The sequence below is a fragment of the Phocoena phocoena genome, chromosome 5 (assembly GCF_963924675.1).
Source record: "Phocoena phocoena chromosome 5, mPhoPho1.1, whole genome shotgun sequence".
NCBI lineage: Eukaryota > Metazoa > Chordata > Mammalia > Artiodactyla > Phocoenidae > Phocoena > Phocoena phocoena.
The window spans coordinates 68,529,979-68,542,566 of NC_089223.1; the positions used below are offsets into that span (position 1 = coordinate 68,529,979).

The 12,588-nt window shown below is 42.9% G+C and overlaps 1 protein-coding gene across 1 annotated transcript in view; it reads right to left on the bottom strand.

Moving 5' to 3' along the window:
• ATP10D (ATPase phospholipid transporting 10D (putative)) overlaps positions 1–12,588 on the bottom strand; it is a 74,449-nt gene that overhangs the window by 6,791 nt on the left and 55,070 nt on the right. The window contains 5 exon segments of the mRNA XM_065877337.1: positions 606–710; positions 2,151–2,231; positions 6,931–7,131; positions 9,855–9,980; positions 10,977–11,053. Coding sequence (XP_065733409.1) covers positions 606–710; positions 2,151–2,231; positions 6,931–7,131; positions 9,855–9,980; positions 10,977–11,053 — 590 coding nt within the window.

Sequence of the window (12,588 nt, forward strand, 5' to 3'; positions counted from 1 at the left end):
GCTCCGCGGCATGTGTGATCTTCCCGGACCGGGGCACGAACCCGTGTCCCCTGCACTGGCAGGCGGACTCCCAACCACTGTGCCACCCGGGAAGCCTCCATGCAATCATTTTCATGAAAAGACTTAACTTTATCATTAAGCTGGCAACTAAGTTCAAAAAGACCTAGTTGTAAATGAAATGAATGGTAAAAATTCTAGAGGGAGAAAAATTTTTTTTTTGTATTATGAGAAAAGCATCCAATCATCCCTTACAAAAGTCAGTATACCAGGATTACGGCATTACACCTGTTTTCCTTTTAGTTGAAAGGCAACAGCTTGGTCTTGAAGGATGCTGTCCGTAGAAGTGTAATTGTTTCTCCAGCCTGACTCACCTCCACTAACCATCCACACCGTGGATACCACCAAGGGGACCAGGCACGTGTTCTCCACTCTCCCTGGCTGCACATTAACCTCAGCATAACGGCACTCAACGATCCACAAGAGTGGTCGTGGATCACCCTTACTCCTTGGAGTCATTACTCTTCTTATGACCACTTGTCTTGTAGGCATGAAGACAATTCCCCCAATGAGTTTCAGGCCACTTCAGAGGCAGGAAAACTACTCACCAAACTCTTGCTTTCAATGACCAGATGGAGGAGAATGATGAACAGAGCAGCTGTGTTCAGGGGGTTTCCAAATGTAAAGATGTCAATGTCTGAGCCCTGGTAGGTCTACAAAGAGAGAATAAAAGTTGGTGATCTTGGAGAGTTGTGTACCCTCAGTGGCACAGTATCATCAGTTTCATCACTCTATTCCACGACCCAAGTGAGGACTGAGTCCCTTTCTTCAGTGTTCCCGATAACTGATCATTTAGGATTAACTTGAACATTTTTAGAAAAAGAGACTGACTCTCTCCCAGACAGGCCATCTAAATTTTGAACTTTTTGGTTGGAATTCCTCTTTATTCTCAATCATAATTCATTTTCCCTGATCCTTTTACTTATACTTCCAACTCTTTGAGGTATAGAGAAAGATCAAATATGTTCCACTTAACAGAGCTGAAAATCTTTGAAGCAGGTACTATGGCTAACCTGAGTTTATACCTCGGTTAAGTAAGCATCCACCCCTCTCATACGCATACGTCTTCAAAGTCCTTAAAGGATTCCGCAAATGACACAATTTTCTGATCTTTTACGATTCTAGTCATTCTCTTCTAAATACACTTCAGGTTGCCTTATCTATATACCTCTTGAAATGCAGTATACCTAGAATATTCTAAGCTGGGTAAATTCAAGTAATTGTATTTGAATAAAAAATGAAAATTGTTAACTTAGAGACTATTACCTTTTCCCTTTTTATTACTGAACTTTTGTTAACCATCCATGATCATATTAGTGTTTTCTTCCAGGGAGGGGTGTGCGTGAATGGGCGACTACATCGCGCTGCTTTGTGTTTGGCCTAAATTTTTAAATTCATTTACATTCTCTGCTTGGTTACATTTCTTCCATTCTTTACCTGTGTAACAATTTTTTTTTTCTTTAGTTTTGGGGAGCTTACTTAAATGTAATACTCTGAATGTCATCCTGGTAGAACTAGCCCAGCACTCACTAATAACAGCTTTCATATTCTGACTTGGCCTCTCTGATTCTGACTCATTTAATTCTAAGCCAGGCTTTCAACTTTAAAGTCACTGATGAAAACTAGCAAGCAGTACAGGGCTAAAAAAGAGACGCAAGAGGGCTTCCCTGGTGGCGCGGTGGTTGAGAGTCCGCCTGCCGATGCAGGGGACACGGGTTCGTGCCCCGGTCTGGGAGGGTCCCGCGTGCCGCGGAGCGGCTGGGCCCGTGAGCCATGGCCGCTGGGCCTGGGCGTCCGGAGCCTGTCCTCCGCAACGGGAGAGGCCACGACAGTGAGAGGCCCGCGTACCGCACAAAAAAAAAAAAAAAAAAAAAAAAAAGAGACGCAAGAGGACTCAGCTAAGCACTTCTCTCCAAATTTAACCCATTACCTAACATATTCGGGAGGAGTGTTATAATTTAGTCAGTAAATAATCAACTTGATTATATGAGCAAACTACCCTAATATACCCATTCTATATGCTGATACTGGTGACAGAGTACAAAGAAGTACCATTGATTAACAACAAATCCTTTGAGTGAACAAGGACTTACATAGTAAGGCACGAAGAAGCAGACCAGGCTTTGATAAAAGGCATCCAACAAGGTGATCCAGAAGGTGAGTGGTAAGTGTGCCTGAAAGTGAAACAGATATTGGGGAGGGAGTAAGATTAGTAACAGTCAAGCAATATCAAGCAACAACACAAGCCAGTACTTGTTTTTGCTTCTCGGAGAGAAAACTCTATTCCTTCATTCTCTCGTTCACAAGACGGGCGGGATTTGTAAGTAGTAGTGGAAGAATGAGGGGGTGATGATTGAATGAGATGAGTTCACGGGGGAAAAAAAACCCTGAAGGAACTCTTCTTCAACTCGTATTGCTTTTATCATTGGATCAATCTTAAATCTACCTCAAATAAGGATAGTAGTACTAATTTTCCGTTTCCCATTGATCAGAAAACACTGTTTCAAAAACTTCTCCGATCCATCCACCTTTATTTCCATTACTCCCTTCATTCCAATTCACCATCTACTCTCTATGAATGAGGGGAGAGCCATCTAACTGGCCTCTTTGCTTCCTCTCTTAGCCCTAATCCAATCTTCCCACAGCAGCCAGATGGTTTTGAAAAATGTAAATCAGGTCATGCCATCTCCCTAATTAATCAAAGTGACCCCCCTCCTATTCCTCCAATGACTTCCACTGCATTTCCCATACAATCTAAGTTGCTTCCCATAGTCTAGGAGGTCCTGCATGGTCTGCTCATGGAAGCCCCTGCTCTCCAGGGCCACTCACCCGTTCTTACTGTCATTCACCATCCTCCCAACACACAGACTTCACCCTATTTCTCAAATATGCCAATCCCTTCTTTCCTCAGGGCTTCACCTGTGCTGTCATCTCTGCCAGAAATTCTTCCTGGACCTCCCACACGACCAGTTCCTCACTATTCATATCCCAGCTCAAATATCACTTCCTCATAGAGGCACAGACCCCAGACCAGTCTAAAAGTCATGCCCACTTAATCATTTACTACCATGGCATCCTTAGAAGTCTCTCATCACCATCAGAAATAATCTTACTTGTTTACCTAATGATTTTATGTTTCTCTCAACAGAATGCAAGCTTCATAAAGTGGGACCTGGGCTCTCTTATTCAAGTCATTAAAACAGTGCCCGGTACATAGCAGGTACTCAAATATTTGTTGCATTAATAAACTATTCTTATATAACTTCTCATGTGCTAAACTGCTTCCTACCAAAAGCTTGTAGAAACAGAGAAAGATCAAGTAGAGATACCAGTCAAGTGACTGAAAACAGGTTTTCAAATAAAAGATAATTCTGATCAAACAGTAATGTGTGTGCAAAAGGATTCTGAGGCTCCATTCAGACCCAGCAGGAAGGATGGAGTGCTACGGTGTATTAGTGATGTCTGCCATGAACAAAAGTGACAACACATGTATCATATCCCTGAGCTAGTCTTCCCTTTTCTTAACGTGTTTATAGTCTTATTTCCTTTCAAATGCAAAAAGAAACTGAAATTTTCTTGAAAATGTGTAATTGTCTCCTAAAGCTTTATGAATATACAACATCTCCATATAAATTCTTCTGTCCTTCAAGAGATTACACTTAGAAGTTCTACATCTTTTTTTTTTCTTTTTTATCTCTTTGTCCTCTGTAAAATCAATGAAGATTCATTTCCAGTCTACTTTTCCCTGTAGCTTCTTTTACAATTTTGTCATGGGAAATGATGGAATCTTCTACCTGCCTTTCTTCATCCAAGTGTCCATAAACTCTAAGCAGAAGCACAATCAAATGGTGGAAGAAAATGTGGCAAAGTCAAAGGGACAACCAAAATGTCACTGGACAAGAGAGAACAATTTCAGGATAAGTTAAAATATAGCTTCATGCTTCTGGGGGAACAGAGGTTGCTCAAAAAACCTAGAGCCAAAAGGTTAACAAGCACACTTTCTCCACAGTAATGTGAGCAAGGGGAATTAGGGGTAGAGAAGGGTCATGGATAAATGAAGGGCTGAAGGGAGTAACTCATGGGATCTCCTGGAAACTGAGAGGGAAAATCTGGACATGAAGTCAAAGCCAGGAAAGAAGGCTGTGTGGGTGATGAGAGAGGGGTAATAGACGATTGCTTCTTGAAAGGGACGTTTCTGGCTGCAGCCTTCCAGACTCATCTCCTTTCAAGGAGAGAGATGCTATAACCCAGGGAAGTATATTTCATGACACCAAAGACAGGAAATGGCCCAAGCATAAAACAGAACTTGTTTGGAGGCCAAGTTCAAAGGAAGGACAACTCTTCCGGAAGGTAACCTCAATGAAATTAATTACCCTTTATCAACAGCCACATGCTGGGACTCTGCCTGCTTTACCACGTATTATAAAACTGGCCAGCTTAACAGAACAACGTGTGCAAAGGCTTGACAGCAGCGTTCAACAACAGGAAACAATGACCTCAACTCTTCCAAGGGTCAAGACCAATTACAGTCTTCAGGCTGAACAAATGGGCTTTTAAAACACCAAGCTATGAAAACGTTAAAGGTCTGCTCTTACCCCTCTTTCCCCAATGGACTTGGAATTTAACTTAGACCTAGGGTACAGGACAATCTTCATTAATATCAACCACATATTCCTGCACCCCTGGCCTTGAGCTTTAAGTCAGATTGGACTTTTTAAGGAAAACCTCATGTGGTTCTTTGATCTGAATGGGTTGGATGATATTAAAAGATTGTAAGGATTTCTTCCTCCCTGGAAGTTGACTTCTCCTCCATGCTGCTCCATGAGCCTAAGGACATTAAATTACCCTCCAGTCTCAAAAGGCAGTTCAACCCATAATAAAATTGGATTGATGAAAATAAATGCATCTTTTTTTTTTTTTTTTTTTTTGCAGTACGCGGGCATCTCACTGTTGTGGCCTCTCCCGTTGCGGAGCACAGGCTCAGCGACCATGGCTCACAGGTCCAGCTGCTCTGTGGCATGTGGGATCTTCCCGGACCGGGGCACGAACCCGTGTCCCCTGCATCGGCAGGTGGACTCTCCACCACTGCGCCACCAGGGAAGCCCAATGCATCATTTTAAATTCAGGATTTCCTCGAATTTTTGGTTAAGTCTGGAGTTGGGGGTGGGGTAAAAATAACAATCTTGAGAGCGCAATCTTACTTAATCCTCACACCATCTCCATAAAGTAAAGAAACCGGAGTACAGGCAAGTTAAATACCTTACCAAGGTCACATACCACTGAACCAGAATTCAAACTCAGGCTAAACATCACCCATCATTTCTAACATGTGCTGCTCTGGGTCAGTGTCTTCACAACAGTGAGGCCAGTAAAGTCCGACCCATGGATTTCTCATGATGGGTCTCATTTTTGTCTCTCCAGTCCTTTTACAGGAAACCCTCCTTCCCAATCCTGTCCACAGGGTTCAGCTCTGTCCTCAGGAATGATCTATGGCCCAGGCCTAGTCAATGAGAAAATGATCTTTCTAGCCACAATGATAAGCACAGGCAAAGGCATGGGACTCAAGCTGGGCCAAGGAGTTGTAACCAGCACATTGACAGTTGCTTTTAAGACTAATGCTGTTTGTCTACCATTACTCCTGGATTTTGCAGCTATGAGAGCCAATATATTTCCATTTTTCATTAAGCCAATTTGAGCTGGCTTTCTGTCACTTGCAACGGAAAGAGTCCTGACTAACAGAGTCCTTTTCTCAAGGCTAGAATATCTGACCAGATTGACCCCTCAGCTTTGTCCGCTTATACGTGTCTACAGGTTGCTGGTCCACCTCAGTCTCTGTGATCCTGGCAATGTCCTTAGGAGAGCACTTTGGATTTCTGGCCATTAAACAGCGAAGGGGTGGGGGTGTGGGGTGCACCCATGGACCAAAGATAGCATCAGTGTTCTTTCTGCAGCACGGCAGGGGGTCGGGAACCGGGGTTTACCTGTACCACCCATGAGCTTGGTGACCCAGGCAGATTACTTAAAGTACCGCCCTGTGCCTGACTTTCCTCATCTAGTGTGGATAACGATAGCACGTACCCTGCAGGATCATTTTGAGAAGTAGATTTATGTAAGTTAAGGACTTATAACAGTGCCTGGCATGTAAGAGGCATTACATAAATGTTCGCAAGACCATCTCAATGCTGGTTATTAATTTTGTAAAAGACAAATTAGAAAAAAAAAGCTTTTAAGACAGCTAGCCCAATTAATCGGCAACTACAGTACTATAGATAAGAGGAAATGAGACATAAGGGACATATCAGAGGTGGATGGACAGGACTGAGTTAAGGGGAGGTGCGACATGCGTTTAGGGAGAGGGAACCCTTAAGTTCACAGCACTATTCTGTGCGACAGCAGAACCTGAAGAAGTTAAGTTTGGCTTTAGAACCAGACTAATAAGGGTTCCCATCCTAGCTCTGCCATTTTTTAGCTGTGAGGTTTTTGGAAAAATTATTCAGCCCCCCTGAAGTTCAGATTCTTTCTCTTAGAATGGGAACAATACCAAGTCCTCTCTCAAAGTGCTTTGTGAAGATAAATGGGACTGGGGACATTTAGTACTGTGCACAAAAGGCAGCACCGTGGGGTCTAGTAAATATTAGATATTATTAGTTGTAAGGTCTGAGGACTGGATTTCTGCTTATAAATACCTAAGATCTTTCACAGTTTTATTTGTGTTCATCTCAGAAGCGACTGACTTCATAGCTGCTGTGTTAGTAGAGATCTTTGGAAACAAACAGATGATTCAAATAGTTTTCAATACCCGACAACACTGGAGCTGAGCAGCTTTGACAGCAGCTACGTATCGGTCTCTGTGCGTTTCTGCCATACACCCACCTCTGTCTTCTGGCCGTTCCTATAAAGCTCAGGCAGTCGCATGAGGGTCTCTGCAGACACATCTTTCTCCAGGACACCGTAAATGACGGGAGGGGCGGATGTGAAAAGGAGGTTGAAGAAGATCAAGGCCCAGTAGTCAGTCATGGATGTTCCTGAAAACCCACAAAAGAACTGGTACCAGAAAAGGAGGTTCACATAGGCCTAGGGACACAAAGAGGAACATTTGCGTCTTAGAGTCAGCAACGCGTGCTAGGACCGCACACGCCACACGCTGCTGTTCTGAGCGGTGTGATCTCAGCCCCTCCTTTCCTCACTCACAGAATGGAAGATCACAACTTACCTTGCAGCTTTTTTTGGTAAATTAAAACACACACACACAGACCACTTACTATGTGGTGCTGGCACTGTTCTAAGAGCTTTAAAGAGAATACATTTAATTTTAGTAACAACTTGGGAATTACTGTTGTTCCCATTTTACAGATGAGGAAAGTAAGGCACAGAGAGGCTAAGGAACTTGCCCAAAGTTACCTGGCTAACACGTGGCAGAGTCAGTATTCAAATGCAGATGTTCTAGCTCCAGATGAAGAGAATCTAGCCCTGTGCCTGGTATGTGGCAGCCATACAACAAGTGTTCATTCTCTTGCTTTCTGGGTTCACAATTATTTTTTCCTGGTGAAATGTGATGGTGTCGGTTGAGTGGCCAACCATCCCAGTTTGCTTGGGACTGAGGAATTTCCCAGGACATGGTACTCTTACTATAAAAACTAGGACAGTCCCAGGAAAACCAGGACAGGTGGTCATGCTAGAGGCCAGGCACATACATAGCTTCTTATTTTGTCTCACACAGAGTAAGTCCATGATAGCAAAAGCTCTGTGCCCTGAAGCAAGGCAGGCCACAGGAAAGGTCACTGGGCTTAGAATTAGGGGGTCTTGTTTCAAGTCCTAGGGAAACTTCCTATTGACTATATGACTTTAGGTCATTTTAATAACCTCTATGAATTTTGGTTTCTATGTCTGGAAAATGAGAATTATACGACATCAGGTCTTAGTATCAAGATCCAGTTAGCAACTGCTCGTGACCTGAAAAATGCCTTTTTATCGATTTTAATTAATTGATTAAGATATTATTGTTGGCACCATAGATACACTGAAACACCTCAGGATGGGGACCACAATCCTTAGAATAGAGTTTCTTAGTCTAGGGTCCATGGATATGCATTATGCCTCACTCCTGAAAATGTACAGGTTTTAGGTATATGCGGTTTGGGGCACTATTCTGGGGAATGAATCCATAGTCCTTATCACTATCTCAAAAATTGCCCAAGATGCAAGAACCGTAGCCTCAGAAAGCTAAGCTATTCGAATGGCTTCTGATACTAGCCCTGTTCTCCATAGTTTACAAACCATTTGTTGTTTGGCTAGGCAAGAAAGAGGCAGAAACAAGTCAGGAGGATTTCAGTGTGAACGGCCATCAAGGTTTACAGAGCAGAACGGCCCCAGGGTCCTTGCTCCCTGGTGATGCTCTCTCTACTAATAAACACCCCCTTCTCTCCAACTGCATGTGGTATCTTTTTTTTTTTTTCCATGAGACAAAATTTTAAATACTTAACAACAGTTGGACATTTGTTTTATCATAATGTCCTAGTCTCTTTCTAATATTAGTTAGAAATATGCAGTTAAAAGGAAGGGGGAGAGGATGCAGTGGACTGCATCATAATAGAAGAGAAGGTAGAAAAATGCAAAGGTATTTTAAAAACCTGGGAGATGGGCTCCCCTCTAAAAGTCATTGACCACTAAGTCCTAGAATTTTAAGTTACAAATCACAGCTTTCCCCAGAATCACACTGACAGAGATATTATACATTTCAAATATTTTCATACAGTATCAACGCTTTCTTAAACTTTGATTGAATGTGCTAATTCCAATTAGGAAAGTACTGAAAGCTTCCTGAGAAGTTCATCTTGCTATAGGAAAAAAAAATGCTCCTGCTGACTGACCGACAGACAGACAGACACACATGCACGCACCGATCTAAATTACATATTTGGGATATCCTAAAAATGACCCATTAAAGTCATCTTTTTCCTAAAGATGGCATTTCAACAGAGTGATGTAAATTTCTGTTTACTACTAACTTGCTACATACGCACTTTAAAGACCAAGAATAAATGTGGTCTGAAAATCATGACATATTTACATAATCACCCCACCTAGAAGGGATTTAGGTGAAGCAATCTAAGGTCCACATGGGTTTATGAAAGAGAAAACTGAAATTTAAATGGTTTGCTGAAGATTCGAAGCCAGGAATCCTACTACTCAACTTCTGCCCTTCTATGAATTACATAGTCAAAATTTAAGTCCCTTGACCATCCAATAGCTACCAAGCACAAACACATTTCACAGGCTTGCCAAAGAATTCTTCCTCTGGGAGTGCTAGCCAGCTACAGCCTAAAGCACTATACTGGGTTTTCGTCTGTATCTGTGTCTTCAATATACCACATGGGACATCCGTCTGGGGACAGCATATATACATATATAGTTTTTATATCTCCTGTAAAATTGAAGAAAACCTTTTCATTCTCTACTGACAGAAAGCATTAAACATTTCATAATTCTGCTTGTCACAACCTTTTTATGGAAGGTCAAAAACTGGATTCTAAACGAATCAGACAGGGCTTAATTGAATTTAAATGCATAGGGAATAGAAAATGCTAGCAGATGGACAAGCCTAGCAATCTGCTCTCAGCAGCTGAAACACAGCACATTCCCAGATTATTCCTGGTAAGACAGCAGAAGTGCTCCTGGCTGCTTCCCAAACATCAACAAGCAAAGTGAGCTTAGCATCGGGCCCTTCCTCTTCACCCCTTACACAAGCTGGAGTGGAAGGGAGAAGGGAGGGGGGCGAATTTTCTGGAGCTACATACCACGTTCTTGTAGAAAAAATAGAGAATCATGTTGGAAAGTCGGGTATAACACCAGTGCCCGTGGACAAGGAGTAGCTTGCTGAGATGTTTAAACTGGGAAATGGCAAAGTCACTGGCCATCACAGCCTGCAGAGGCAACGGGGAGAGAACGTCACCCTGAGCAATGGAACATATTAGAACAGATGCGGCATGGCAGCCTAACCGCCAGCAGGCTCAGACTGGTCAAATATGTGGTTTAAACCTAAGACCGGAAAAAAAAAAAACCAAAACACCTTTAAACAAACAAAAACCCATGAATACAGAGCCTTAACGGGTTACCTGGAGTCACCACTCAGTTTTCCAACGTGGTCCAATGAAACAAAACTGCTCTCTGGTCACCATTCATGATGTAATTTCAGCAAGTGTACTTTCCCTAGAGAGCAGCTCCCTCACCAAGAACTCTGCGCATTACAGCATGCATTTGCTTCTCCTCCGTGAGGAGAATATTAAAAGTATATAGTCATGACTTCATGTGACTCTGTATAATGTAGCAGGCAAAGGACGTATTTGAATTTCTCATCTTTTATAGAGATGTTGTAATTTATCGTTCTCGGGAAACCCTAAGCCTCACATCCCACTTTCCTTTGACAGCACTTGCTCCATACATGACAAGCAGTCTTTTGGACAAGGTTCTATCTGAATTTTGTGCCTAAAACACTAGTCAACACACGTGTGCGCACACGAAAGTAGGACAATCCCACTTCCCTCATTCTCTCCTGTCTTCTCTCCCCCTCTCCCTCTCTCTTTAGGATTTTTAGATATTTCATTCAAATCCTTAGTAGCTCTCATCGGTGTTAAAAGTCATACAGCTATTGCAGTGCTAAAAATATATATCCTTATGACTTAGGTAAGTTATATATTTTTAAACTGAACAAGTGGGCCACAGAGCTAAAATTACCCAGGGAAATCACCATAATACTCACCCAGTAAATAATCAGTGAATGAATGGCTAAATGTCCTGCCACCCACTCCTGAGCTAGCCGCAGACAGCCTCACTCTACCACAGAGATCTGACCATGGAGAATGCTGCCTTTGGATGGGCAGGTCAAGTTCGTGGTGTTTGGGTGCACAACATCCTCTCACCTGCATGCCTTCTTGACCTGAGATCCCAATCCCAACGTCTGCCACTTGTATCATGCTAACATCATTGGCACCGTCACCTTTGTGAAACAGAAGGAAAGGTGAGAAACATATGAGGAGCAAAGAAAAACTGCCAACTGTGCAAATCAACAGTGGCCACTCAAACAAACAAACAAATCCTTCAAAGCTTATCCCATGTCTCCAAGTTGCCTGGAAGCTAGCCAAGCACAGATGCAATGTGGCATCCCACCGCCATCAGGAAGAATTCCATACTCCACACTACCTTAAAGTCCTTCATGCTACAGCCCCTACCTGGACTGACCTCCCCTTTCTCTATGTGTCACTCGTTCTACTTTCAATTTTCCAGATACACCCTACTCCTTCCAGCCCTGCACGTGCAGTTTCTCTATTCTTATCACACTGTCCTCATCACCCCTGCCCCACCTTGCTAGATTTCAAGGGCTCTTGTGCTCCGCTTAGATAATCACCTCCTCCGGGAAGTCCTTCTCATGTTCCTTTTAGAGTCAATGCCCCTTCCTTAGGCTCCAAGCACCACCCTACGAATCTCTATCATATCTAGCATGGTATTAAGCTTGCTATAGATTTCTTTGTCTTCCCAACACATTGGAAGCTTCTTTAGAGGAGGTATTACATTCCTGCTGGTAATGAACATCTGTTGTTCCCAACTGCCCAGCAACCTTAACTTGTTTTCTGGTAATAGTATCCTGATTTTCCTTGGGAACTCTGAGTCCATGAGTCTCTGAGCCCAAACCACCAGATTTGGGATGGGCAACTGACTCAGGCCTGGACAATTACCATTGCCTGTTCCCTGGCCTCAGTGGTTGGTTCAGAGATGGGCACATGATTCAGCTGAATTGATAGAATTGACATGTCCAGGGCTCTAGCCTCAGGAACAGATGGATCCAGGGGCTTGAACAATTCACTCATTTATATGCTCATTCAATAAGATAGTTGAACAAAATTTCACCCTAATCCTGATACTTTATTCCAGCAACTTGAGAAGAGGTGCTATCTTTTCTCTCAGGTTGCTAATAGGATAAGATATAAAGGTGGGAATTTTCAGTAGCTGTACCAACACCCTGAGGGGAGATGCTACCTGAGACTGAAAATAATCCAGGTGGAAACAGAGACTATAAGAGATGGCTGAGTTCCTCTTGCTAATGTCTGAACTTTGGAGTGTCTCAGAGCTTAATCTCACCCTGTTCCTCTTCTCCAGTTACACTCATTTTTTTGGTAATCTCCTTGATAATACTACCGGGGCTTTAAATATCACCACTAGACTTACAATTCCCGAATTTATGTCTCTAGCCAATTCCTCATTGCTAAATTCCAGACTTTATCTCCAGCTGCCTACTTGACATCACTGTTTAGACATCTGATGGATTTCTCAAACTTAACATGTATAAAACCCAACTCCTGCTTCCCCGACTCCATCTCAGTAAATGGCAGCTCCGTCCCTCTGTTCTCGAGACAAAACCTTGACGTCCCCCTTGACCCCTTCTATTATATAACATATCCAATCCGTCAGCAGATATCAGCAGCTCTTTCTTCAAACCATGTCCATTATCTTACCACATCCCACCACCTCCTCTGC